This window comes from Prionailurus viverrinus, chromosome B1 (genome assembly GCF_022837055.1).
Source record: "Prionailurus viverrinus isolate Anna chromosome B1, UM_Priviv_1.0, whole genome shotgun sequence".
Taxonomy (NCBI): Eukaryota; Metazoa; Chordata; class Mammalia; order Carnivora; family Felidae; genus Prionailurus; species Prionailurus viverrinus.
The window spans coordinates 161,807,734-161,832,875 of NC_062564.1; the positions used below are offsets into that span (position 1 = coordinate 161,807,734).

The 25,142-nt window shown below is 35.9% G+C and overlaps 1 protein-coding gene across 6 annotated transcripts in view; it reads left to right on the top strand.

Moving 5' to 3' along the window:
• Positions 1 to 25,142, top strand: part of CLOCK (clock circadian regulator) — a 132,268-nt gene that overhangs the window by 65,636 nt on the left and 41,490 nt on the right. For 5 of the 6 annotated variants that reach the window (XM_047854916.1, XM_047854915.1, XM_047854919.1 and 2 more), the window contains 5 exons: positions 2,382 to 2,473; positions 13,463 to 13,552; positions 19,386 to 19,506; positions 23,793 to 23,906; positions 24,045 to 24,160. In XM_047854916.1, coding sequence (XP_047710872.1) covers positions 2,382 to 2,473; positions 13,463 to 13,552; positions 19,386 to 19,506; positions 23,793 to 23,906; positions 24,045 to 24,160 — 533 coding nt within the window. The remainder of the gene's footprint in view (positions 1 to 2,381; positions 2,474 to 13,462; positions 13,553 to 19,385; positions 19,507 to 23,792; positions 23,907 to 24,044; positions 24,161 to 25,142) is intronic. The other variant, XM_047854920.1, reaches the window with a different exon arrangement.

Below are 25,142 nucleotides of genomic sequence, written 5' to 3' on the forward strand. Positions count from 1 at the left end.
CTGCAGCCTACTTTGGATTCTGTCTTTCCTTCTCTCTGCCCCTCCCCAACTTGTACTCTGTCTCTCTCTGTCTCTCAAAAATAAATGTAAAAAAAAATTTTTTTTAAAGAAGATTTCAGTATATGTCTAGTAATTAAACACTGTTTATAAAATAAAGTGATTATTTGTTAATTGAAGAAAATCACTTTGACTATAAATGAGTCATGAAAAGAAAAAGTTAAAGAATATTAAGTATTTTGGTAACAGAGATAATAGATGAAAAACTTGGAACATTTCCTTTTCTAGCTGCAAGTGAAACCACAAAACTTCTCAAAAGGAGAATTTGTAACTAGTACCTTTATTCACTCCTCCCGGGCTCACTGAGTCATGCATTACCAAGCTGATTTTTACGCTCCATCACTCTCTGAAATTATTTTTGGTAATTTCACAAATGCCATAAGCCCCACCCATTCTGCTACCAATCAGATAATAGCAGTAGCTTTTTCTTATACCTAATGCACTGGAAGTTTTAATCCATCCTCCACTGGTTTTCTTTTTTCTTGGTCTGTGTTATACTGCACTTTTTCATTCATCCCCACTTTCTAACTGAAACTTTATTTTTTTGCCCTCTAAATGTCTTGTCTTTTGTGCTTTTGCTTTCTCTTCACTCTTTCCCTTGGTTATCTCATTCCATAGCTTCAAGTATTGTCTCCCTATTAAACTACCATATCTGTATTTTTAGATGCAAACTTTTCAGTCTTTTGTATCCAGATAACTTCTGGATCTTTCTTTTGCATGTCCTCAACCTCAGTGCATCTAAAACTAAACTCATTTTCATTTTCTCAAGTCACCTCTTTCTCTCAACTTCCCTTTTTACATTTTTATACCACCATCATTTCAGGCCCCAGGACTCAAGCCTGAAAAGACTTTTGAATTTTTTCCATCTTCCTTAGTACTACATCACAGTTGCCAAATTCTGTTGATCCTTCTGTAAATGTGTCATAATTGCTTGTCTTCACTTTTATTATTACATTTTACCTCTGCAGTTAGTATTCTCACTAACCTTAGTGTCTCTTGTTAGCACACTTAGTCCCCTCAGACATTGCAGCTCAATAAATGATTGCTGAATGAAATGAAATAATATGCATACATTTGCCCCTGATAATTGAAGATTAATACTGGCATTAAGTAGATCAGTTTTTTTTTTTCAAAATTGGGTATATCATTCTCAGAAAAGTAAAATTTACCTTAAATTAAAAGGGAATTCTTAGATACTTATTATTAATACTCTAAAATAAGCCTGTGTTTAACTAAAGTTGATGGGATTTGCTTGTGGATTTAAATCTTTTTTCTGAATGTATATAATTGGTGTGAATGTGAAAAACATGACTATATTCCACAGAATTAGTAGCTAGACTTTTTAGTTACTCTTCATATTAGTAGTACAGGCATTTCCAGTATGCCAAAAGTTGGGTGACAGTTTAATATGCTTGATTTACATATCTGATAACACAAAATCAAAACAGCCTGGTCCCTACTTTTCACAGCAAAGTAGAATATGTTTTTGTGGAGTAATATCTATGACATAGATTTTTGTTTTGGTTGTTTTAAGATGTCTGCATTAAAAAATGGAAAAGTATTTATTACCTAAATAGTTGAGATTTCATCATTAAGGAATAGCTTTCTCATATCTAAATCTATTAGAAAAATGTTGCAAAATAAACTCTAATAATTTTGTTAAAATGTGTGCCCAAGCCAGGGATCTCCAAATTTTGACCAGTTTAAAAACATGCAAGAGGACACTAAGCAAAATCACTCTGGGATTATTACTTGGGAGTTTTTGCCCCAAATCTTAATTTAGTCTCCTTGATTATTAAGAATAGAGCACCTCAAATTGGGAGGAATCTTGCTGCTTGGCAGTAGGCAAGCCTGTGGTCATTTCAGTAAAAGCAGAATGATGGACTGACCTCCTTGGCTCCTTTCCTCCAGGCTTATGTCCTTACGACTGCTCTAGGTTCCATCATTTAAATGTCAAGAGAAGGATGAGGAAAAAGAATGTGTTCTGATACTTGATACTAATCTGCTTCTTCTGATTCCTATTTGGTCATTATGTCAAGTAGGAAGCAGTCTCAGGCCTTCCACAGTACAGGTTGTCAGAGCTCCTCCCAGAGAAAAACCAGAGATTGGTATTCCCAGGAGACCCAATCCAAGGCGATAGCTTGCCACATTAGCCCATGCAGTTCATCACTGGGCCTTCTAATACCTACCTAGACCAATACATGTTATTGCCCATGGTTCTCATTTTAAATAGGAGAGAAGGCAGGTTGTTGGACTTTAGTACCACCCTTTAGCCCTACCCAGTGTTTGGAGTATGCCACTAATGTATCAAATAATCTTTACAGAAATCACTGCACAGTCAGATGCCAGTGAAATTCGACAGGACTGGAAACCTACATTCCTTAGTAATGAAGAATTTACACAATTAATGTTAGAGGTATGTCTAGATTTACTTTTTGAAAAGTTTTATTTTCCTCAGAAAAGATATAGAGATGATGAATTTTAGTATATTTTAACAATATTAATTTAATATTGAGAAGTCTTTAATTCATTGTAAATCAATAAATTATATTTTCAATTAAAATTAATTGATGTAAGTATAAGTAAATAGTAGTATGTGGTAAGGTAATGTTAAATTTTCATATTTTTAATAATACATGAGTTTTGAGAGGCTTGATAGAAGTCAGAAACCTATAGCTATCAAGTTCTTTACCTGAGACCACACTAACAATATTCATATGAAGAAAATGTAGATTATTCATCATACGTTAAATACTATGCCCTCATAAAGGGGCACCTGGCTGGCTTAGTCAGCATGTGACTCTTGATCTCAGGGTCATGAGTTTGAGCCCACGTTGGGTGTAGAGATTACTTAAAAATACAATCTTTAAATATTATGAAATGTAAACTACTGTTTAATTTTTTTAAACAAATTAAAATTCACCTAAATACAATATAAGATGATAAATGATTTTGAAAATATTAAAACATTGAAATATACATTGAAAGGCAACTCTTCTTAATTCAAGTAGAAACTTTTAAAAGGAAATAAGTAAATGTTCTTCTGTAACAAAATTATTTTTGAAAATAATTCAGAACATATTTGCTTATAATTAAACCCTCTAATACCTCATACAGTTATTTCTAAAATCCACAGATGTTTTGAGTCACTCATATCTATCAGCTTTACTTCTCTACTTTTTTAATTGTTTTCTGTGTAGAATAATATAGGTATCATCTTTGCATGCAAAGTACACAGAGTTCAATATCAAATTTCCATGTAAACTTTAATAGGAAACAGAGGTGGTATACTTTGGTAGTAACATTTAAAGACAAGAAAAATAAATACATAACAAAGTAGACATAGAAAGAACCAAGGAAAGCAGTTGAGGTAGGTATGTGGAAGTTGTTAAATAATTTACATCTTTTATCCTGTTTGTTTGGATGTATTATTTCAGACCTGAAGCATTTATCTGTGTCATGTATGTGTATGTAATGACTATATTGCAACTGTCTCTGTATATTGACTGAAGTCTGAGGCAACATAAAGTATTTTGCAAATCAATGAGTTATTTTTCGGTTCATACTTAAGATGGAAGTATACTTAATTGCTGGATTAATTAAGTATATATTCAGCAGAAATGTTACCATATGAAAATTTATTGGACTATAAGTATATTTATGTATAATTGTAGCTGTCCTTAAAATCTGAAAAATAATGAGCACTTTTCACATATTAACTCTATGAACCTCAAAATAATCTTATGAAGTAGCATCTGTTAATGCCTTTCTTACTTCCGGATGAGGAAATCAAGGAACAAAGGGATTATGAAATTTACTCAAAGTAACACAATTAGTAAGTAGCCCCATTAGGATTCACTGCAGCCTCTCATCTCCCTGGCCTCAACCTCTCTGCACACTGCCACTCATGAACTTCTTTCATTGAAAGCGAGCCAAAGAACAGTCCTTTTATCTTAAAAACCACCAGTTAGCTCTTTGAATTACCGGACACTTACGTTATAGACCAAATAATAGTTTCTAATTTTAAGGGTTTTACCCCCCCCAAAAGGTAAGTGTTCTTCTGCAACAAAACTATTCCATTACTTTTAAGTTTGTAAAAGAGTAGTCTGTAATAGCTTTCTGATCATCCACTCATTACTAAACTCATTGATAATGTCCAAAATTATCTTGCTTAGGTAAAAGTAATATGTTTATGAAAGAGTACACACAAGCTGATGTCTAAATACATAAAGGATTTAACTCATTTAATTACTCCTTAATTTTTATTTTATGATTATATTGTCAGTGCGGTGGTTTAATAAGATCTTCTGTGTTAATCATAAACATTTACTTACTCTGCTTCATTGGTATGAAAATTTCCTTACAAATTCATAAATTGGTATAATATCTTCAGTCATTTCTTAATACTTAATGAAGATAAATTCACTAATAGGCCAAACAGAACAGCATTGTCTCCAAATTTTCTTTACACTGCACAGATTCTTTTTTTTATTATCATTTGCCAAGACACATGTAGTACCTATGATGTAGATAACTATCGAAAGGAAGAAAGAAACAAGAGTGCTGATACTTAAAAAAAAAAAAAAAAAATTGATGGGCATGAGCCGCTTCCATAATCTTGGCTGTTGTAAATAATGCTGCTATAAACATCGGGAAACAAGTCTCTCTTTGAATTAATGTTTTTGTATTCTTTGGGTAAATACTCAGTAGTGTGATTACTGGATCCTGGGGTAGTTCTATTTTTACCTTTTTGAGGAACCTCTGTACTGTTCTCCAGAGTGTCTGTGCTAGTTTTCAATCCCACCAACAGCGCAAGAGCATTCTCCTTTCTCCACATCCTCACTAACACTGGTTGTTTCTTGTGTTGTTGATTTTAGTCATTCTAACAGATGTGAGGTGATACCTCATTGTAATTTTGATTTGCATTTCCCTGATGATAAGTGATGATGAGCATCTTTTCATGTGTCTGTTGGCCATCTGTATGTCTTTGGAGGAATGTCTGTTCATGTCTTCTGCCCCTTTTTAAATTGGATTCTTTGGGTTTTGGGTGTTAAGTTCTCTAAGTTCTGTATAGATTTTGGATACTAACCCTTCACCAGATATGTCATTTGTAAATACCTTCTCCCATTCCATAGGTTGCCTTTTCGTTTGGTTGATTGTTTCCTTCATTGTGCAGAAGCTTTTTATTGATGTAGTCCCAATAGTTTATTTTTGCTTTTGTTTCCCGTGCTTCAGGAGACCTATCTAGAAAAAGTTGTTACAGCTGATGGCAGAGAAGTTATTACCTGTGCTGTCGTCTAGGATTTTTATAGTTTGAAGACTCACATTTAGGTCTTTAATCCATTTTGAAATAATTTTTGTGTATGGTATAAGAAAGTGGTCCAGTTATATTCTTTGGCTCTCCAGTTTTCCCAACAGCATTTTTTTTTCCAGTGGATATTCTTTTCTGCTTTGTTGAAGATTGACCATATATATAATTGTAGGTTTATTTCTGAGTTTTCTGTTCTGTTCTGTTGATCTGTGTGTCTGTTTTTGTGCCATTACCAGACTGTTTTGATTACGACAGCTTTGTAGTAGAATTTGAAGTCTGGAATTGTGATGCCTTCAGCTTTGCTTTCTTTTTCAAGATTACTTTGGCTATTCAGGGTCTGTTGCGGTTCCATACAGGTTTTAGGATTGTTTCTTCTAGTTCTGTAAAAACACACTGTTGGTATTTTGATACGGATTGCATTAAATGTCTGGATTGTTTTGGGTAGTATCGACATTTTAACAATATTTGTTCTCCCAACCCATCAGCATGGAATGTTTTTCCATTTTTTGGTGTCATCTTTAATTTCTTTCATCAGTGTTTTATAGTGTTCAGAGTATAGGTCTTTCACTTCTTTGGTTATTAGGTTTATTCCTAAGTATCTTATTATTTTTTGTGCAATTGTAAGTGGGGTGGTTTTCTTAATTTCTCTTTCTGCTCCTTTATTATTGATATATAGAAATGCAACAGATTTCTGGAGATTGATTTTATATCCTGTGACTTGACTTAATTAATCAGTTCTAGCAGTTTTTTGGTGGAACCGAGTTTTCTATATATAATGTCATATCACATGAAAATAGTGACAGCTCTACACCTTCCTTACAGATTTGGATGCCTTACATTTCTTTTTGTTGTCTGATTTCTGTGGCTAGGAATTCTAGTATGGTGTTGAATAAAAGGAGTGAGAATGGATACCCTTGTGTGGTTCCTGATGTTAGGGGAAAAACTCTTTTTCCCTGTTAAGGAGGATATTAGCTGTGGGTTTTTCATATATGGCCTTTATTATGTTGAGGTATGCTCCCTTGAAAACCACTTTGTTGAGAGTTTTTATCGTGAATGGATGTTGTACTTTGTCAAATGCTTTTTCTGCATTTACTGAAATGATCATATGGTTTTTATCCTTTCTCTTATTGATATGATGTATCATATTGGTTGATTTGCAAATATTGACCCACTCTTGCAATCTTGGAATAGACACACTTGATCATGGTGAATGATTTTTTTAATGTTTTGTTGGATTCAGTTTGCTAATAATTTATTCAGGATTTTTGCATCTATGTTCATCAGAGATATGGCCTATAATTCTTTTTTTTGTAGTGTCTTTATCTGGTTTTGGTATCAGGGTAATACTGGCCTCATAGAATGAATTTGGAAGTTTTCCTTACTCTTCTTTTTTTTTTTTCAACGTTTTTTATTCATTTTTGGGACAGAGACAGAGCATGAACGGGGGAGGGGCAGAGAGAGAGGGAGACACAGAATCGGAAACAGTCTCCAGGCTCCGAACCATCAGCCCAGAGCCTGACGCGGGGCTCGAACTCACGGACCGTGAGATTGTGAACTGGCTGAAGTCAGACGCTTAACCGACTGCGCCACCCAGGCGCCCCATTACTCTTATATTTTTTGGAGTAGTTTGAGAAGAATAGGTATTAACTCTTCTTTAAATGTTTGGTAGAATTTGTCAATGAAGCCATCTGGTCATGAACTTTTGTTTGTTGGGAGTGTTCTGATTACTGATTCCATTTCTTTGCTGGTAATTGGTCTGTTCAGTTTTTTTATTTTCCTGTTTCAGTTTTGGTAGGCCATATTTTTTCTAGGAATTTATCCATTTTTTCTATGTTGTCCAATTTCTTGGCATATAGTTTTTTAATAATCTATTGCAATTGCATTTCTGTGGTGTTTGTTATTAATTCTCCTCTGTCATTTGTCATTTATTTATTTGGGTCCTTTCTCTTTTTTCTTGATAAGTCTGGTTAAGTGTCTTCTCAGTTGTAATGATTTTTTTTCAAAGAACCAGCTCTGGTTTCATTGATCTGTTTTTGTTTGGTTTTGTTTTAGTTTATATATCATTTATTTCTGCTCTAATCTTTATAATTTCCTTCCTTTTGCTGGCTTTAGGTTTTGTTTGATGTTCTTTTTCTAGCTTCTTTAGGTGTTAAGTTTAGGTTGTTTATCTGAGATTTTTCTGGCTTCTTGAAGTAAGCCTGTATTGCTATAAACTTCCCTCTTAGAACTGCTTTTACTGCATCCTGAAGGATTTCATTTCATTTCATTTCATTTTCATTTGTTTTCATGTCCTTTTTATTCCCTTTATTTCCTCATTGATCCATTTAGTAGCATGTTATTTAACTTCCATGCATTTGTGGTCTTTCCAGATTTTTCTTGTGATTGACTTCTAGTTTCATAGAGTTGTGGTCAGAAAAGATACATGGTATATATGACTTCAGTCTTTTTGAATTTGTTGAGGCATGTTTTGGGTTAATATGTGATCTGTTCTGGAGAATGTTCCATTTGCACTTAAAAAGAATGTGTATTCTGTTTTAGGGTGGAATGTTCTGAATATGTCTATTAAATCTGGTCCAATGTTCATTCAAAGCTGTGGTTTCCTTGTTGATATTCTGTGATGTAAGTGGGTTGTTAAAGTTCCCTACTATTAATGTATTATTATTGATTAGTCCCTTTATGTTTATTATTAACTGTTTTATGTATTTGGAGGCATAAATATTTTCAATTGTTATATCTTGTTGGATTGTCCCCTTTTTTATTGTATAGTGTCCTTCTTTGCTTCTTGTTATAGGCTTTGTTTTAAAGTCTATTTTGTCCCATATAAGTATTGCTACTCTGGCTTTCTTTCCTTCCCTCCCCCCCTTTCCCTCCTTCCTTCCCTCCTTCCTTCCATCCTTCCTTCCTTCCTTCCTTCTTTCCTTCCTTTCTCTCCTTCCTCTCCTTCCTCTTCTCTCTCTCTCTTTTTCTTTCTCTCTCTAAATTTTTATTTAAATTCTAGCTAGTTAACATACGGTGCAGTATTAGTTTCAGGTGTAGAATTTAGTGACTCATCACTTACATATAACACCCAGTGCTCATCACAAGTGCCCTCCTTAATACCCATCATGGGTTTAATCCATACCGCCTGCCCACCTCTCCTCCAGCAACCCTCAGTTTGTTCTCTTTAGTTAAGAGTCTGTTTCTTGGTATGCCTCTCTTTTCACTCTGGCTTTCCTTTGACATCCATTTACATGATAAATATTTCTCCCATAACCTCACTTTCAATCTGCAGATGTCTTTAGGTCTAAAATGAGTCTCTTACAAGCAACATATAGATGGGTATTTTTTTTTTTTTTTATAATCCATCCTGCCACCGTGTCTTTTAATTGGAGCATTTAGTCCATTTACATTCAAAGTAATTCTTGATAGATACGTATTTATTACTATTTTATTACCTGTTTTGTGGTCATTTCTGAAGATTTTCTCTGATCCTTTCTTGTCTTTCTCTCTTTTATGGTTTGCTGTTTCTCTTTAGTGATACATTGGATGTATTTCTCCTCATTCTTTCCATATTAGTGATTTTTGATCTGTGGTTATCATTAAGTTTATGTTTAACATCTTCTGCATTTAGCAGTCTATATTAAGTTGATGGTTGTTTAGGTTTGAACTCACTCATTACACCTCTCTTCCCCATGTTTTAGGTATATGGTATCATATTTTACATCCTTTTATTTTGCAAGTTCCTTGACTGATGTTTTATAGAAATACTCACTTTTACTGCTTTTGTGTTTCCTGTTCACACTCTTTTCCCCCGAGAGATTTCCCGTTAATATTTCTTTCAGAGCTCATTTAGTGATCATGAACTCCTTTAGTTTTGGTTTGTCTGGAAGACTCTATTTTTGTTGTTGTTTGGGAAACTCTTTATCTCTCTGTTCTGAATGATAGCCTTTCTGTTCTGAATGATAGCCTTGCTGAATAAAGTATTCTTGGTTGCCGATTTTTCCCATTCAGTACTTTGAATTTATCATGCCACACCCTTCTGGTTTGGAAAGTTTCTGCTGAAGAATCCCCTGCTAGCTTTGTGGGATTTCCCTTGTATGTAACTGTATTCTTTTGTCTTGTTGCTTTTAAATTCTTTTCTTTATTACTGTATTTTGCTATTTTAATTACATGATGTCTTGACGTAGATCTATTTTTCTTGATTTTTGTCAGGGGTTCTCTATGCCTTTCTTTCTCCAAATTAAGGAAGCTTTCAGCTATTATTTCTTTAAATAAAGTTTCTTCTCCCTTTTCTCCCTCCTTTTCTTCTGGGTGTCTATAATATGAATGCTACTGTGTTTGATGGAGTTACTGAGTTACCTAAGTCTGTTCTTGTTTTGTGCAATTCTTTTTTTCTGTCTTTTGTTCAGCTTGATAACTTTCCGTTACTCTTCTAGGTCATTAATTCATTCCTCTGCTTCTTCCATCCTGCTATTCTTTCTGATAAGTGTATTTCTCGTTTCTTTTATTAAGCTCTTTATTTCTGCTATGCTATTCTTTATCTCTGTGTTGAGGGTCTCACTAATGTCTTCCACTCTTTTGTCAAGTCCAGTGAGTATATTTATGATCATTACTTTAAAATCTCTATCAGGCATGTTACTTCTGTTTTACTTAGATCTCTGGCTGTGGCTTTGTCCTGTTCTTTCATTTGGGACAAATTCCTCTGTCTTCTCATTTTGTCTAAGTCTCTCTGCCTGTTTCTCTGTGTTAGGAAAGTCAGCAACATCTCCTGTTTTTGAGGGTAATGGCTTTTTGAAGAAGATGTTTTGTAGTGCCCTGCCAGGTAGTTTGCCCTCTTCTCCAGGGCCTAGCACTTCAGGGAGAACCTCCAGTGTGTGCTGCGTGTGCCCTGCTGTTGTGTCCTGGCTGCTTTATTCTTCAGGTCAGTCATCTACAGAGGCTCTCTTTGCCTATTTTAGGCAGTGTTTGGTTCCTGGCCTGAATGTGGCATGTTTTAATAGGTGTGGTCTGGTCGGTTTATGAAATGAGACCTATCACCACCTCCACTGGAACTGAGGCCCTGCCAGACTCCTGAGTGGGGAGATATGGTGTGGGCAGGGGTTTGGTTTTCTGGGGGAGGAGACACACCATCCTGGGACTGAGACAAGTGTGACTGGAAAGGACAGTTCTTCTCTGGACCACAGGGGTATGGAGCTAGGTATAAATAATTTAGGTAACAAGTGTTGGCTGCACTGGTTCCCACTGGTGGCTGTGTGCTTAGGCTGAGGGGTGGGGGAGGGAAATGGTGCTTACCAGTTCCTTTGTTCCTGGTAGGGACTTTCTGTGAATGCTGCCTCTCTGGGATACACTCTGAAGTAAGCAAATCACCTCTCCATTGTGTGCCCAGGTGCTCTTCAGATCGCTGTTTCTATACTGTATGTCCATGGGTTGTTTGTCCTGCCTTCTCCACCACTGCCTCCGGTCTCTCCCCAAGCCAAGCCTGCTGATCTTTAGAACTCCAGGCTTTAAGCCTGCTGGTTGCGCCTCACAAGATTTGACCCCTCTTGCTTTCCAAGCCAATTGGTATGGGGATTTGTTTTCCTCATGTGCTCCCCTGTGTGCTAGTGTGTCTTTCATTCTTCTCTGCTACTGGAGCTTCCTCCCTTCCCACTGCAGCAGCTGATCTGTTTCGCTGCATCTCTGCACTTCCTACTTTCTTCACTGTGGCCTCTTCTCTACTTTCAGTTGTGGAGCTTGTTCTACCAGTCTTTAGATGGATTTCTGGGGTATTTAGGTTATTTCATAGTTATCTAGTTGTATTTGTGGGATGAGGTGAGCCTAGGGTCCTCCTACTCTGCCACTATGTTTGAAGACAAAGAATTTTAATTAACTCTTTCTGTTATACAATGTGGGGAAGGGATACGCTTTATAGGCTTCAGTCTTAGGAGTAGGATGTCCTTCCCTGTCTTACTTTCTCTTCCATATGTCTTCTCTTCTGCCATAGGGTCTTCATCAAGACCCCTTTCGTTTTTGGTGTACCTACCCATCCACCTTGCCCAGAAATTGCATCCCTCCATTGAAAAGAAGTCTGGGCCCTGGGTCCTTCTTGTGTTAAGACTTCTGTAGTATGCTGGTGGAGACTTCTCTCTGGTTAGTCTTTGCCTTTCCTGAAGATGAAAAGGGCAGTTTCTGGTTCTAGAAATGGCCTTATGTCATTGAGAGTTCTGATTCCAGTTCCTTCTCTTCACAGAAGAGAGCTGCACTCAATTTCTAGCAAATATCTAAGAGCAAATACAGATGACTGTAGTAAATATTAATTTGCTTTCAAAGATAATCTAGCCTTACATGAAGCACGTTCTTTTTTGTATCATTTTGACCCCATTCATAACAAAACAGTAATACTGGAATTATCGTAGTAAAGAGTTTTTGGAAAAATAATTTCATGAATATTCTTAAATTACAAGGTTTTCTTACACAGAGCCAAGAATGCATTTTTCTGAGCTATTCTAGAAGATAGCCATCTACTCAAAATCTGTTCATTCCGACATCCAAATCTATCCCCTAATACAAGGTGAGGGGTGGTAGGGAGGGTGCCTTTTTCTGTATGTTCAACAATTCTTCATAATTACTTAGATGGAGATTGGTCTAACTCCCAGGTCCATACATTATATATTACAGATATTTTTTATCTACTCTGCGGCACATCTGCTGGGTGCTGCAGATAACAGTGTTGAAGCAGATATATATGGCTTTCTTTTTTTAAGAAGATATATATGGCTTTTCCCAAGATTGCCATTTTTTAGAGAGCCCTATAATTTAAAAAGAAATGTAAATGTAATGTGATAACTGTTTTGATAGGCAGAGAGGAGCTCCTCCTATAGTATATCTTTTCTGCTGTGTATCTTCAGCATTTTTTCACTGGCTCTTCCTTTCCTTCAGCCTGCATATATACTTCAGTTACTTCCCTTGAAACCTGGTCCCCTTAAAACTTGTCCTTTTTCCTTTCTTCCCTCTGAAGTTCATAAAGGAGTGGTTTATAATAGCCCAATTATCCACTTGTCTCTAAACTCACTGTATAGTCTGACTTACCCTTCTACTGACATAAATCTTTTGAAAGTCACCAAAATTCATTTCTCATTTTTTCAGTCTTTATCCTGTTTGATCTCATTTTACAGTGAACCATCCCTCTTTCTCCTCACTCACCTTGTCATTTACTCTTCCATTGCCTCCCTTGACAACAGTGCCTTCTCTCTTTTCTGTCATGTTCTCTGGTACTTTTCCTCCTCCTCATCCCCATGTGTAGATAATTACCCCCAAGGATTTGTCTTTGACATGCTTCTGTCTTTTGCAGATCTTATTTCTTCACCTGTCACTTTTGTGCCTGGGATTCTTAAGTGAAAATACAGGATTGCTTTATTTATTAAGTATTGTATCCTCTACACCAGCTTACTTCCTGAACTCTAACTTCCCATCTCTCAATGCTTGCCTACGTCCTTCTCGGTCTTACTACTACTAATTTCATTCAGATTTTTGTTAACTTCCCAGACCATGCCAAAAGCCACTGAGATTTTCCTAGCAATTCTGTTTTCCCTAAATCCATGTACACACTGCTTCTAGACTTCTTTTGAATGAAGTCCTAATGTCTTGACCTGGTATTCAAGGCCTATCATGATCTGACCTCAGCTTACAACAGCTTAATCTCCCTTTCACTTTATTACCCATGTATCTCCTTAAGCTTCAGTCAGATACCTCTCTGTTAATATATCCAAAAGGTTGTAATGTGTTCTGTTGTGTGTCAAAGACATATCATTGATGTCATGTGTGCTTCAGATATACTAGCATCTTCAAATAAGGCAGTTTTCATTTAGTATACATATAAAAATGATAGAACATTAAGTCTCTATGTTTTAGATGCCAGCTCTCCCATATTAGACTAGAATGTGACTTTTTTGTTTTTGCTAGGAGCATTTAAAAATGCACAAAGATATGTACTAAGGTATTGTAAAGGGAAAAGCTAGCATTTGGCAGTGCTCTGGAAATTCCACATTAAGTCCTTTGTTATTTAATTAGATTTTTTTTCTGTCCTCTGAAATACTTTTTTCTTTTCACTTAACTGACCATTATGTTTAATTTCAGGCTCTTGATGGTTTTTTTTTAGCAATCATGACAGATGGAAGCATAATATATGTGTCTGAGAGTATAACTTCATTACTTGAACATTTACCAGTAAGTATCCTGTGATTTCTTTCTTGTTTAATGCCTATTTTAAATGTTCTAAAGCACATGGAAGGAGATATCCAGAGCCATGTTTGAAAGGTGGTTTCTGTGGGGGATGAGAGCTCTGTATCTCTCTTTCTCTGACGATAACTAATATTTAGCTGCCTCTCTAACCTCTGCCCTCCTTATTCTAATGCTGTTTTCAGTGTTTTCTCTTTCTTTAATGTGTTTTTTGTTTTGTTTTGTTTGAGAGAGCGAGAGAGAGGCAGAGACAGAGCACAAGTGGGGGAGGGGCAGAGAGAAAGGGAGACACAGAATCCAAAGCAGGCTTCAGTCTCTGAGCTGTCAGCACAGAGCCCGATGCAGGGCTCAAAACCACGAACCGTGAGATCATGACCTGAGCTGAAGTTGGACACTCAGTCTACTGAGCCATCCAGGCACCCCTGTTGTTTGCTGTTTTATTGAAGTTATATTTATTGAATATCTACTCTGTGTCACCCTCTGTGCTAGGTGCTGTGTGCAGTGCAATTGACAGTTTTTATAAATTTGAAGTTTTATTTAAAATGTAATTGTTTTTAAAAAATAAAATGTAATTGTCTTATTTAAGATGGGAGTTACAGTATAGATATTCTGAAATTACTTATAAATTACTCTTAAAATGCCCATCTCTTGAAAATTTATGACAATACAAAGTACACTGTTCTGTAAAGGTCTCTTTCAAGAGATAGTGAAAAAGCAGTATTTCCCTCCCTCTGATTATTCTGCTACTTCATACTTCATAAAAAGAACAGTCTCCACATTTAAAAGACCAGACTCTGAAAGGACCTTATGGAAAGCCAGGTAGTAAGTAATTTGCTAATCTCTTTGGGTCACAGAGAAAATGACTTGGCTTTACTACATTTTTAAAGGGCTCTCTTTTCCAAGTAAGCTCAAATAGTAGGCGATTAGCACAACATCTAAAAATTGTTTGAGAGTAAACAGTAAAATATAGCATCATGTAAGTAAACTAGTATGGACAGAGAAAAGAACAGGCTGATTTACTCAATTTTCTGGGCAGTTCTCTTTTATGAAATACTTACATGGTAAAAAAAAAGCCAGAGAAGGAAACTTTTTATAGGATTAATAGACAATGAAGGTAAGAGTAAATATTTAAGTTGTAATTATATGCTTTTAAACCATGTACAATAGTATTGGTTTTTCTTTCAGTTATGGATTTATAAAACTATATAATCTTTAACTTAATCATATATCATTTGCAGTATGGTCACACTTTTTAAGAGCCTGCTTTTTGGGCACTTTCCATAAACTCCATTCTGAATTAGATGCTCTTCTTCTTTGTTCTCATGTTACCTACACGTACCGCCATCATGACACAGTAAACTGTAATTTTTTTTTAATTTGGATAATTATGGTAGGCGTAAGCTTTTTAAGTGCAAGGACTTAATCTCCCTATCTATGTGGGCTAGCTAATTATTCTGAGAGGCAGTCAGTCAGTCATTATTTATTGAATATATAAAAGTGAGTAGCCTATGTGATGTGGCTGTTAAAAATTCCTTCGTAATGGCACACTGCTGTTGGACCTTTACCAAGAGGATGTTTAATTGCATTTTGAAATAGCATATCTACAGCAGATCTAGTTGGGATTTAAGTGTTTGTAAGTGTTTGATCATTAACATTTCCCCCCTCAGTGAAAACCATCTTAACCTTCCCATTCCCTCTTCGATTTTTTTTTAACTTTTAATTTTAGGACTGTCTTAGATTTACAGAAAAATCAGGAAGATAGTACAGAGACTTCCCTTATACCCTATACCCAGTTTCCTCTGTTATTAACATCTCCTGGGTCTTTCTCATTGTGTCAGCTAAAGCTTATAGACTGACTGGTGAACTTTTGGGTGGAGGAGATTGCTAGTAACTAATCCAGTAGACCTATTTCATTCCATTTGGAGTTAATAGTATCCTTTATTAAAACATTTTTTTTACTGTTCTCCAGTTACTGTGGATACTTAGCCTCACATCACTGACATTGCTGAATTGTATGTTGTTTACTGGTTTGAAAACACAAACACAAGTGTCTTTTAAAAAAAAAAAATTAAGTTTGTTTATTTTGAGAGAGAAAGGGTGTGAAAGTGAGTGTGTACAGGTGGGGGAGGGGCAGAGAGAGAGGGAGAGAATCCCAAGTAGGCTCTGTGCTGACCACATGGAGCCCGGCATGAGGGTTGAGCTCATGAACTGTGAGATCATGGCCTGAACTGAAATCAGGAGACAGACACTTAAACCGACTGAGCCACCCAGGCACCCCAAACACAAGTGTCTTCTGAGAAAACAAAATAGATAATACTTGTTTAGGATTGAATATAATAAGAAAAAACAACATGTGCTTTTCTATTTTGGGTTGTCATGAAAAATTAATTGTAACAAGTTGTTTAAAACAATTTCTTCGTGTTTTAACATACAAGCCTTTTCTGTCTAAAAGTTGTCTGGAAGGAAAGAAACCAGCAAATCCCAAGTTAGGCAATAGTGTTTATAATTTAGTTCTGTTGAGAAATTAAAATTTGCCATCTTAATCATTGGTCAATATAACTTAAAAATTTTCAATTTTAATTTTAACTCTGACTATAAAGTTAAAACACTGATACCAGAGGTCCTATAAAAAATAGTTTTCTTTGTCACTTCATACTTAAGAATTTAGGCACATTTTAACCTATTTGTTGCTAAAAATTAGGAGTAGGAACTTTATTGATTTTTTTTTTTTTTTTTTTCCTCTTGGTCTGATGTTCTTTGACAAAATGATAGGGTCATAATAAACTCAGTGTCAAAAGGGATTTTAGATCTCCTTAGCCCGGCCTCGCTTTATGTTATCAGCAAACATGTACCTGGAGAAACTGGACTTACTTGTGCAATAATTTAGTGGAAGTGCCAACACAAAAAGTTGGTCTCTTTACTGGGAACTTAAAATTGATAAAACTTTACAAGTTCAGATTGATTCCTTCACACTTGCTTAAAGGTGCTCCTAGAGAGAATATATTAAATTTGTAATTACTTAGTGCAGGGAGGATGATTAGCCGTGTTACAGAATCCAAGACTAAAAGTGCTGCTGTTAAGATACTTTTCCTTTTCTACTCTCCTTAACTTGTTAGTTTGGAAATACAAACACAAGTGTGGTTTAAGAAAATCAGGGGCTCCTGGCTGGCTGATTCGGTTCAACACCTCGATATTAGCTCAGGTCTTGATTTCAGGGTTGTGAGTTCAAACCCCATGTTGGGCTCTGTGCTGGATGTGAAGCCTACTTAAAAAAAAAAAAAGTACAGAATTTGCCTGATATGAATATAGTATGCAGAAATACAATCTAGAATTTTTTTGAATACTTATATAATGATTATGAAAGCTTATTTGATAGAGCCCGAATTTTTGTTCCCTATGCCTATACATAAGGAACACTGTTGTAGTATCCAACATATATTTGGCATTTTTTTCAGAGGAGGTTTTAGTCCCTTTTAAGCTACTCCTCTCCACATCAGTTATTTAACTGTTGGTTGTCTACCTGAAAGAAAATGTAATTGGAAATAGTGAATAGTTTCTACTAAATGGTCATTAAATGACCTATGTAGAAAAAAACAGAAGGGCCTATATGATCCAGTAATTCTGCTATTGGGTATTTACCCAAAGAAAACACAAGCACTAATCCAGGAAGATATATGTACCCTGTGTTTATTGCAGCCTCATCTATAATAGCCAAGATATGGAAGCAGCCCAAGTGTTCATCAGTAGATGAATGGGTAAAGATGTGGTTTATATGTGCAGTGGAATACTACTCAGCCATAAAAAAGAATGAATGGAATCTTGCCATTTGCAAGGAACATGGATGAACCTAGAGAGTATTGTGCCAAGTGAAATTAAGTCAGACAGAGAAAGACAAATATTAAAATATTTCACTTCTATGTGGAATCTAAAAAATAAACCAAATGAACAAAAAGGCAAACAGACTCAAATACAGAGAACAAACCTAGTGATTGTCAGGGAGATGCGTGGGGGAAATAGATAAAAGAGGAGGAGGGTTAAGTGGCACAAACTTAAAGTTTTAGGAAGGAAGGAAGGCTGTTGATTATATGACAATCAGCAGGATTTATATTTCTTCTTTATAAAAATGATTGAGAGAGATAAAAGGATCCAGATGGCTGTCATTTTATTTTCTTTCCTTTGAATTGTGTTTGGGAACTGAGTGGATGGTTTGCCAACATCAAGTATGATCAGCCTCACTTAGAGATTTTAAATGTGTGTGGCTAATGGAAAGTTTGACACATTAATTAATTAAGCAATTTGCTGCCTGTTGACCCTGACACTTCAGATTATCAGGTATTAGGAGAAGCAGAATAGTGGGGAAGCATTGATGTGTTCATACCATTCTATACTAGTCATTCATATTTTTTTCTTCTTTTTTTTATGTTTATTTTTGAGAGAGACAGAGCATGAGCAAGGGGAGGAATAGAGAGAGAGGGAGACACAGAATCTGAAGCAGGCTCCAGGCTCTGAGCTGTCAGCACAGAGCCCTACGCGGGGCTCGAACTCATGAACCGTGAGATCATGACCTGAGCCGAAGTCAACACTTAACCGACTGAGCCACCCAGCCGCCCTTGTTGTCAGTGGTTCTTAAGGATAGGAACTGTCTGAATCATTTTTGATTCCGCAGCCATGGCACATCATAGGCAACCTGACGTTTGTCACATTACTGTCGGTTAGAAATCATAGTTAAAGCCAGATTTTTAGCAAGGATTCTAATGCTTAACATACTCCTTGCCTTTTTTGTTGTTATCTAAAAGCAAGGCTTTTGAGGGTGCCTGGGTGACTTAGTCAGTTAAACATCCAACTCTTGGTTTGGGCTCAGGTGATGATCTCAGTTTGTGAGTTTGAGCCCCTCATCGGGCTCTGCACTGACAGCATGGAGCCTGCTTGGGATTCTGTCTCTTCTCTACTTGCTCCTCTCCTGCTTGTGCTCACCCTCTCTCTGTCTCTGTCTCTCTAAAAAAAAAAAAAAAAAAAAAAAAATCACTTAAAAAAATAAAAACAAGACTTTTTGACAATGAGATATAGGATAGATGGCTGGAAAAATGTAATAGAAAAGAAAGGACACACTGAACAATTGAAATAATACCAAAATGAAATCTCCACTTAGCCAGTGGCTGTGCTTTGGTCCTTGGTTGCAGTGTATGCCACCATAATTTACCAAAGGTTTGGATATATGATAAGGCTGTACCTCATAGCCAAGCTCTATCATGTAGCCAAAGCTTTTGCTAGTAAACTTTCTTAGTCCTGTTATATTTTAATCGTTCAAATTTGATGAAATTTACCGTTGCAAATAATTTATCAGACTTCCAAAGTCATATTGACCATAGATCTGATGACACTAGTTAATCAGAGACATGGAGGTCATCTTAACCTTCTTCCACGTTCTCTTGTTTTTTGAGTGGTGCTCTATATTTTTACATTTGTCAGTTTTTATGGACAATTGAAAGAAAGCCATATGCTCATGTGGTGTTTTAAGAATGATGATCTGCTTTTTTTTTTTTTTTTTTAATGTTTTATTTTGGAGAGAGAGCACAAATGTGGAGGAGAGGAGCAGAGGGGGAAAGAGAAAGAGAGAGAGAATCCCAAGCAAGCTGTACACTCAGCACAGAGCCTGATGCAGAGCTTGATCCCATGACCTTGGAATCATGACCTGAGCCAAAACTAAAAGTTGGACACTCAACTCACTAAGCCACCCAGGCGCACCAAGAACAGTGATATACTTTTAAAATAAACGTATTTTGAATCACTAAATTTATTATTTTTTTAATTTCTTTTTCAGTCTGATCTTGTGGATCAAAGTATATTTAATTTTATCCCAGAAGGGGAACATTCAGAGGTTTATAAAATACTCTCTACTCATCTGCTGGAAAGTGATTCATTAACCCCTGAATATTTAAAATGTAAGTAGTAGCTATTAAGCAAAAAGTTAAATGTATTTGGTTGCATTTTCCTTTACTTTTGTAAGCTTGTCATAAACACAGACATTATCTAACCAAATGAACACATAGCATCATTCCATATGCCCTATTAGATCCTTTTTAAATATTAGTATATATATATATAATGGAATTATGACCATGTTAGGAGTCTTAACTCTATTTCAGAATACGTTGAAATTCCATCTTTTTTGTTATAATAGTTTTTTCATAAAAATGTGTTTTTCACAAAAATCGAACTTGGCAATATATTTTTTTTTTAAATCTTTTGGTATTTAATGAGAGAAAACTGAAACATTCTCATTTTTACCATCATTCACCAATTGACCACTGAAACTGGGGGAAAAATAAGTTATGTATTTCAAAAAATTATTAAGTAAAGGAAATTGCTTTATTAAGTAAACAGAATGAAATGATCACTTGCTGGATATATTCAATGTGCCTGGCACTTAAGCTGTATCATAAAAGTGCCAAGAATAGTGGAAAAAGTCGTTGCCTTTAAGAAGTACAAAATAAAAATACTATGGTATAATCAGACATTTCTCTTAGATCCATTTAACAAACTAAAATGACCAGAGTATCTCATTTTCTTCAATAAATTACCTCTTGTGTAATCTGAAATTGTTGTAATACTGTATAGATAATCACTTTTTTCATGATTTAAAAATTTTGATTTTTCTTGGGGTGCCTGGGTGGCTCGGTTGGTTAAGCATCCAAGTTCAGCTCGGGTCATGATCTCACGCATGGTTCATGCGTGGGTTCGAACCCCACGTCAGGCTCTGTGCTGACAGCGCAGAGAGAGCCTAGAGCCTGCTTCAGATTCTTTGTCTCCCTCTTTCTCTTCCCCTCCCCCATTTGCACTCTGTCTCTCAAAAATAAACATTTTTAGAAATTTTTTCTTTAACTTTTCTGGTAATACATTTTAAGGGTTCTGGTACATTCTGGTAATACATTTTAAAGGTTCTTCGTATTTTGTGCTTTTTTTTCTTTAAGTTTATTTTGAGAGAGAGAGTGAGCATGCACATGAATGAGAGAGGGGCGGGGTGGGGGTGGGGGGAGAAGAGAATTGTAAGCAGGCTGCAAGTTGTCAGCACAGAGCCCAACATGGGGCTTGAACTCATGAACCATGGGATCATGACCTGAGCTGAAATCGAGTCGGATGCTTAACCGACTGAGCCACCCAGGAGCCTTTAAGGGTTCTTTGTATTTTGAATCCTAAAATTCTGTAGCATACTAACTGTCCACGAGTAGAGATACACACATGTACATATATGTGTAAGTATGTATGAGCGGCTATTATTGTTAAGAAGGGATAGCCTGTTAGAAGGAGTTGTGAAGAATTAGAGACGAAGAGAAGAATCCATTTGCTTTATTAAATAAGATTCTGTGTCTCCTGGGGCGCCTGGGTGGCTCAGTCGGTTAAGCGTCCGACTTCGGCTCAGGTCACGATCTCGCAGTCCGTGATTTCGAGCCCTGCATCGGGCTCTGTGCTGCCGGCTCAGAGCCTGGAGCTTGTTTCAGATTCTGTGTCTCCCTCTCTCTCTGCTCCTCCCCCGTTCATGCTCTGTCTCTCTCTGTCTCAAAAATAAATGTTAAAAACAAAAAATAAATAAAATTAAAAAAAAAAAGAAGTACAAAATAAAAATACTATGGTATAATCAGACATTTCTCTTAGATTTATTTGACAAACTAATATGACCAGAGTATCTCATTTTCTTCAATAAATTACCTCTTATGTAATCTGAAATTGTTGTAACTTGTGTAATCTGAAACTGTATAGATAGTTAATCACTTTTTTCATGATTTAAAAATTTTCTATTTTTTTTTATTTAAGCAATTATTCATAATTGCTTAAAAATCAAGCTCTTACAACATTGACCAATAGACTATCTTAGAGGAGAGAGACCTGGACTGGATATAGAGGCCAGTTATGTGTCTATAAATAGTGCTTGACATCGTGGATTGAATGACATTGCTTGAGGTAAATATACAGAGCAAGGAGAGAAGAAAGCTGGAACCCTGGGACATAGCAGTAGGTGGACAGGAGAAAGGGTCCACTTTAGAGACCTTCATAAGTGCGAAATTGGCTGGAGAACTGAATGCAATTCTCTGGCAGAAAAACAGTCATTAGGCTTCTGCTTCCAAGATCAGAGGTGAGGTTGGCAACAATACTTTTTGATAGAGAAGAGCCTTAAATGACTTCCTGACCCCCTAAATAGCTGATATACAAAAAAAATTATTTCCCCAGAAAAATAGGGTTTCATGCCAAAGGAGTAATAGGATATAAAACAGAGGAAATTGCTTAGAAAATTTAGGATTCTGCAAGTAGGTCATTTGGGCCATAATGATGAAGGTGGGGTGGCACAAGTGGTGTGATTTTGTCCAGAGAAGCAAATAGGGCTTAATATTTCATCCTAAGGAGTTTGACTTTTTACACAGTGAGGAGTCAATGAAAGGGGATTTGAAAAAAAGTGGTCTGAAAAAAATATATCTCAGGTGGAAAATTTTGAAAGGACCAGATTGGAGGTTAGGATAACAAAAGAAGTAAGGATGAAAAGGAAAGACTATGCATGAGTATTGAGTAGATAAACTCAGTAGGCACAGATGTTGGGTATTAGGTACAGGTGACCAAGTGGCTAGGGATCATCCGTGGGAAGGTTTTAGGAAGAAAGTAGTTAGATTTTGAATCTGATGACTTTGATTAAAAGCCATTCATGGTAATAACAAGAGTATGAGTTTGATGCTGTGAGTGAAAGGAGGTGTTACTGGTCCTTGAGTGCTGAAATAATAATGACAAAAATAATATATATGAGTAGTAGGCAAGATTGAATTTGAGCAGCAAGAGTTTGGAAGCATAAAGAATACGTTTTTGCTAGATGAAGGGTAATATTTCTACTAAATTAGTGGTACTAGATGCTCAGTTGGAAAATACGACTAATGGGCACTTCATTGGTGAAATAAATAGTGGGTCCTGGTGACAGATTAGTTTGGGGCTTGTGATAGGTAGAGAAGAGACCAAATTGATAGGGTTTCTAATTGGAGTGATAACAGATATAGGACAAAAGGGAAGAACAGCTGGCTTAGAAGAAAGACGAATTAACTTTCAGATATTTCGTGTTATTTGGTGGGATAATCAAGTAGAAATGTCCTAAAGTAAATAGTAATTTGAGATTTGGTCTTACATAAAATGTGAGAATTAAGGAGAGAGATTTAGGAGTAATTAAATTTACCAGTGCCAGTAAGTTTATAAGGGATAGAAGATAAAGAGAAGGAGAACTTTTGTCAATGTCCATAGTTTGAAGATAGATTGACAGAAGGGACAGAAATCGTCATTAAGGTAAGAAGGGTAAGATTTGTGTGATGGGGATGAAGGCATGTGAGTTTTAAAAGAGGTAGAAACAATGAGGAAAGATCATTGAAGTTAACCATACAAATGTTGGTGATCTTCCAAAGAGCAATTTCTGTAGAGGTGTGAAGAGTAAAGCCACATTTCATGAGGTTAAGGAAGATGAATATATGGAAACTAGAGCATGTAATAAAAAGGAAGGTCTGTGATAAAAAAAAAAAAGGCATGAAAAACCTTTTGTTTAAGATAGAAAGACTTAAACAGATTTCAAAGTAGAAAGTTAGGACCCAGTGAAGAGAATATATGGATGCTAAAGGAATGAATGACTGTGGTGTAGCTCTGGTCCTAGAGAAGGTAGAGAAGACAGTTCAAGGTAGAGATAAAAACCTTAGCCTTATTAAAAAAAATTTTTTTTTAACATTGTATTTATTTTTGAGAGACAGAGAGAGACTGAACAGGAGCGAGGGAGGGGCAGAGAGACACAGAGATAGAACCTGAAGCAGGCTTCAGGCTCTGAGCTGTCAGCACAGAGCCCAACGCGGGGCTTAAACCCACAAACCGTGAAATTGTGACCTGAGCTGCGGTCAGAGGCTTAACTGACTGAGCCACCTAGGCGCCCTTAGGAGCATTAGCTTTATGATGGGAAGCAAAATCCTTTCTTTGATATTAGAGTGAAGAATGAGAAAGAAGGAAAGTGGGGAAACATAGTTGCTTGTATCTGAAGGTCTCTTTTCTCTATTAAGGACAAGGTGAGATCATCTCCTAAAGATAATTCTGCTTTTATGGACTAAATGTCATTAAGGGCCTCTGTTGAAGAAAATAATGATTATAAACTTACACAACTTTTACTATATATCATTCTTTAAGATAAATCAAAAATACATCAAATTTTTTGTCATTTCAGCAAAAAATCAGTTAGAATTCTGTTGTCATATGCTTCGAGGAACAATAGACCCAAAGGAGCCATCTACCTATGAATATGTGAAATTTATAGGAAATTTCAAATCTTTAAACAGTGGTGAGTTAAAATGCTTTTCTTTTAAGTATATTTAACTTGGTATTTCTTTTAAGCTCTTAAAGACATAGATGTTTGAACATCAATAAAAATTAGATTTTACTGGAGTAACTGATGATATATATTTCCTTATTGTTGTAGTATCGACTTCACACAATGGTTTTGAAGGAACTATACAACGCACACACAGGCCTTCTTATGATGATAGAGTTTGTTTTGTAGCCACTGTCAGATTAGCTACACCTCAGTTCATCAAGGTATGTTTCTTATTTTATTCTCCAAAGAGGATTTCACTTCATATTATGAGAATTATCTTTATGTAATTGTTTTGTTCTTTCCAAAGTTACTGAACGACTTCTTTCAAACGCTGAAGTAGTAATGATGATGAGTCATTAAATATACGTGGTCTTAATAATTTTGAAGCAAATGAGTTATCAAGGCACTCATTAAATTATAACTGATTTTAAAATACGTATCCTTTGAAGTTAACCAATGGTCATATATCACCACTGTCCTACTTTTGTGCAAAATTTTAGGGTACTTTTTGTTTACTTCATGATCTGCATTAAAGGAGAAAGGCCAAAAATCTAGCTAATTTTTGAAGATTGCTTTTGAAATTTCTTAAAATATGCAAGTGCCTTTTACTGCATATAATTTGCTTTTTTAATTTTAAAATTCAGTTAAATAATTTATTTTTTTTCCTGGGCCCAAGAAGTAGATGATTAGTAGAGAAGTGGGAAAATGAAAGAGTTCAACCATTAGAAAGTGGCTTGAAATAAGCCAGACTAAGATTTTAAATTTAGGAAGATATCATATTCTAGGACAGAATACTGAAATAGCAGTTAAAGGATCTTAATCCAGTCTTGCTCTGCTTGTTTTGTTCTTAGGAAATAATAGCAGTGGCTAACAATTGTTGAGTGTTCGTACATGCTGCATATTTTACATGTATTCTCTCATTTAATTCTTAAAACAACTTTAAAGATAGATGTTAGTATAGTCCTCATTTTATATATAAGGAAGCTGAGGCTTAGGGAAGTTCAGTTACTTGCTCAGAGTTATAGCTATCACGTGGTAGAACTGGGATTGATTCTAATTCCCATTCTCTCAAAGCCCAAGCTTGTAATTCACTATATTGTGGTACAGAAGGTCATTCAGGGGCACAGAGGAGTTTGGAGTGCATTGCTGAGTATGAGTAGGGTGGAGGGGGTAGGGATGGTGGGAGATAAGGTTAGAAAAGTA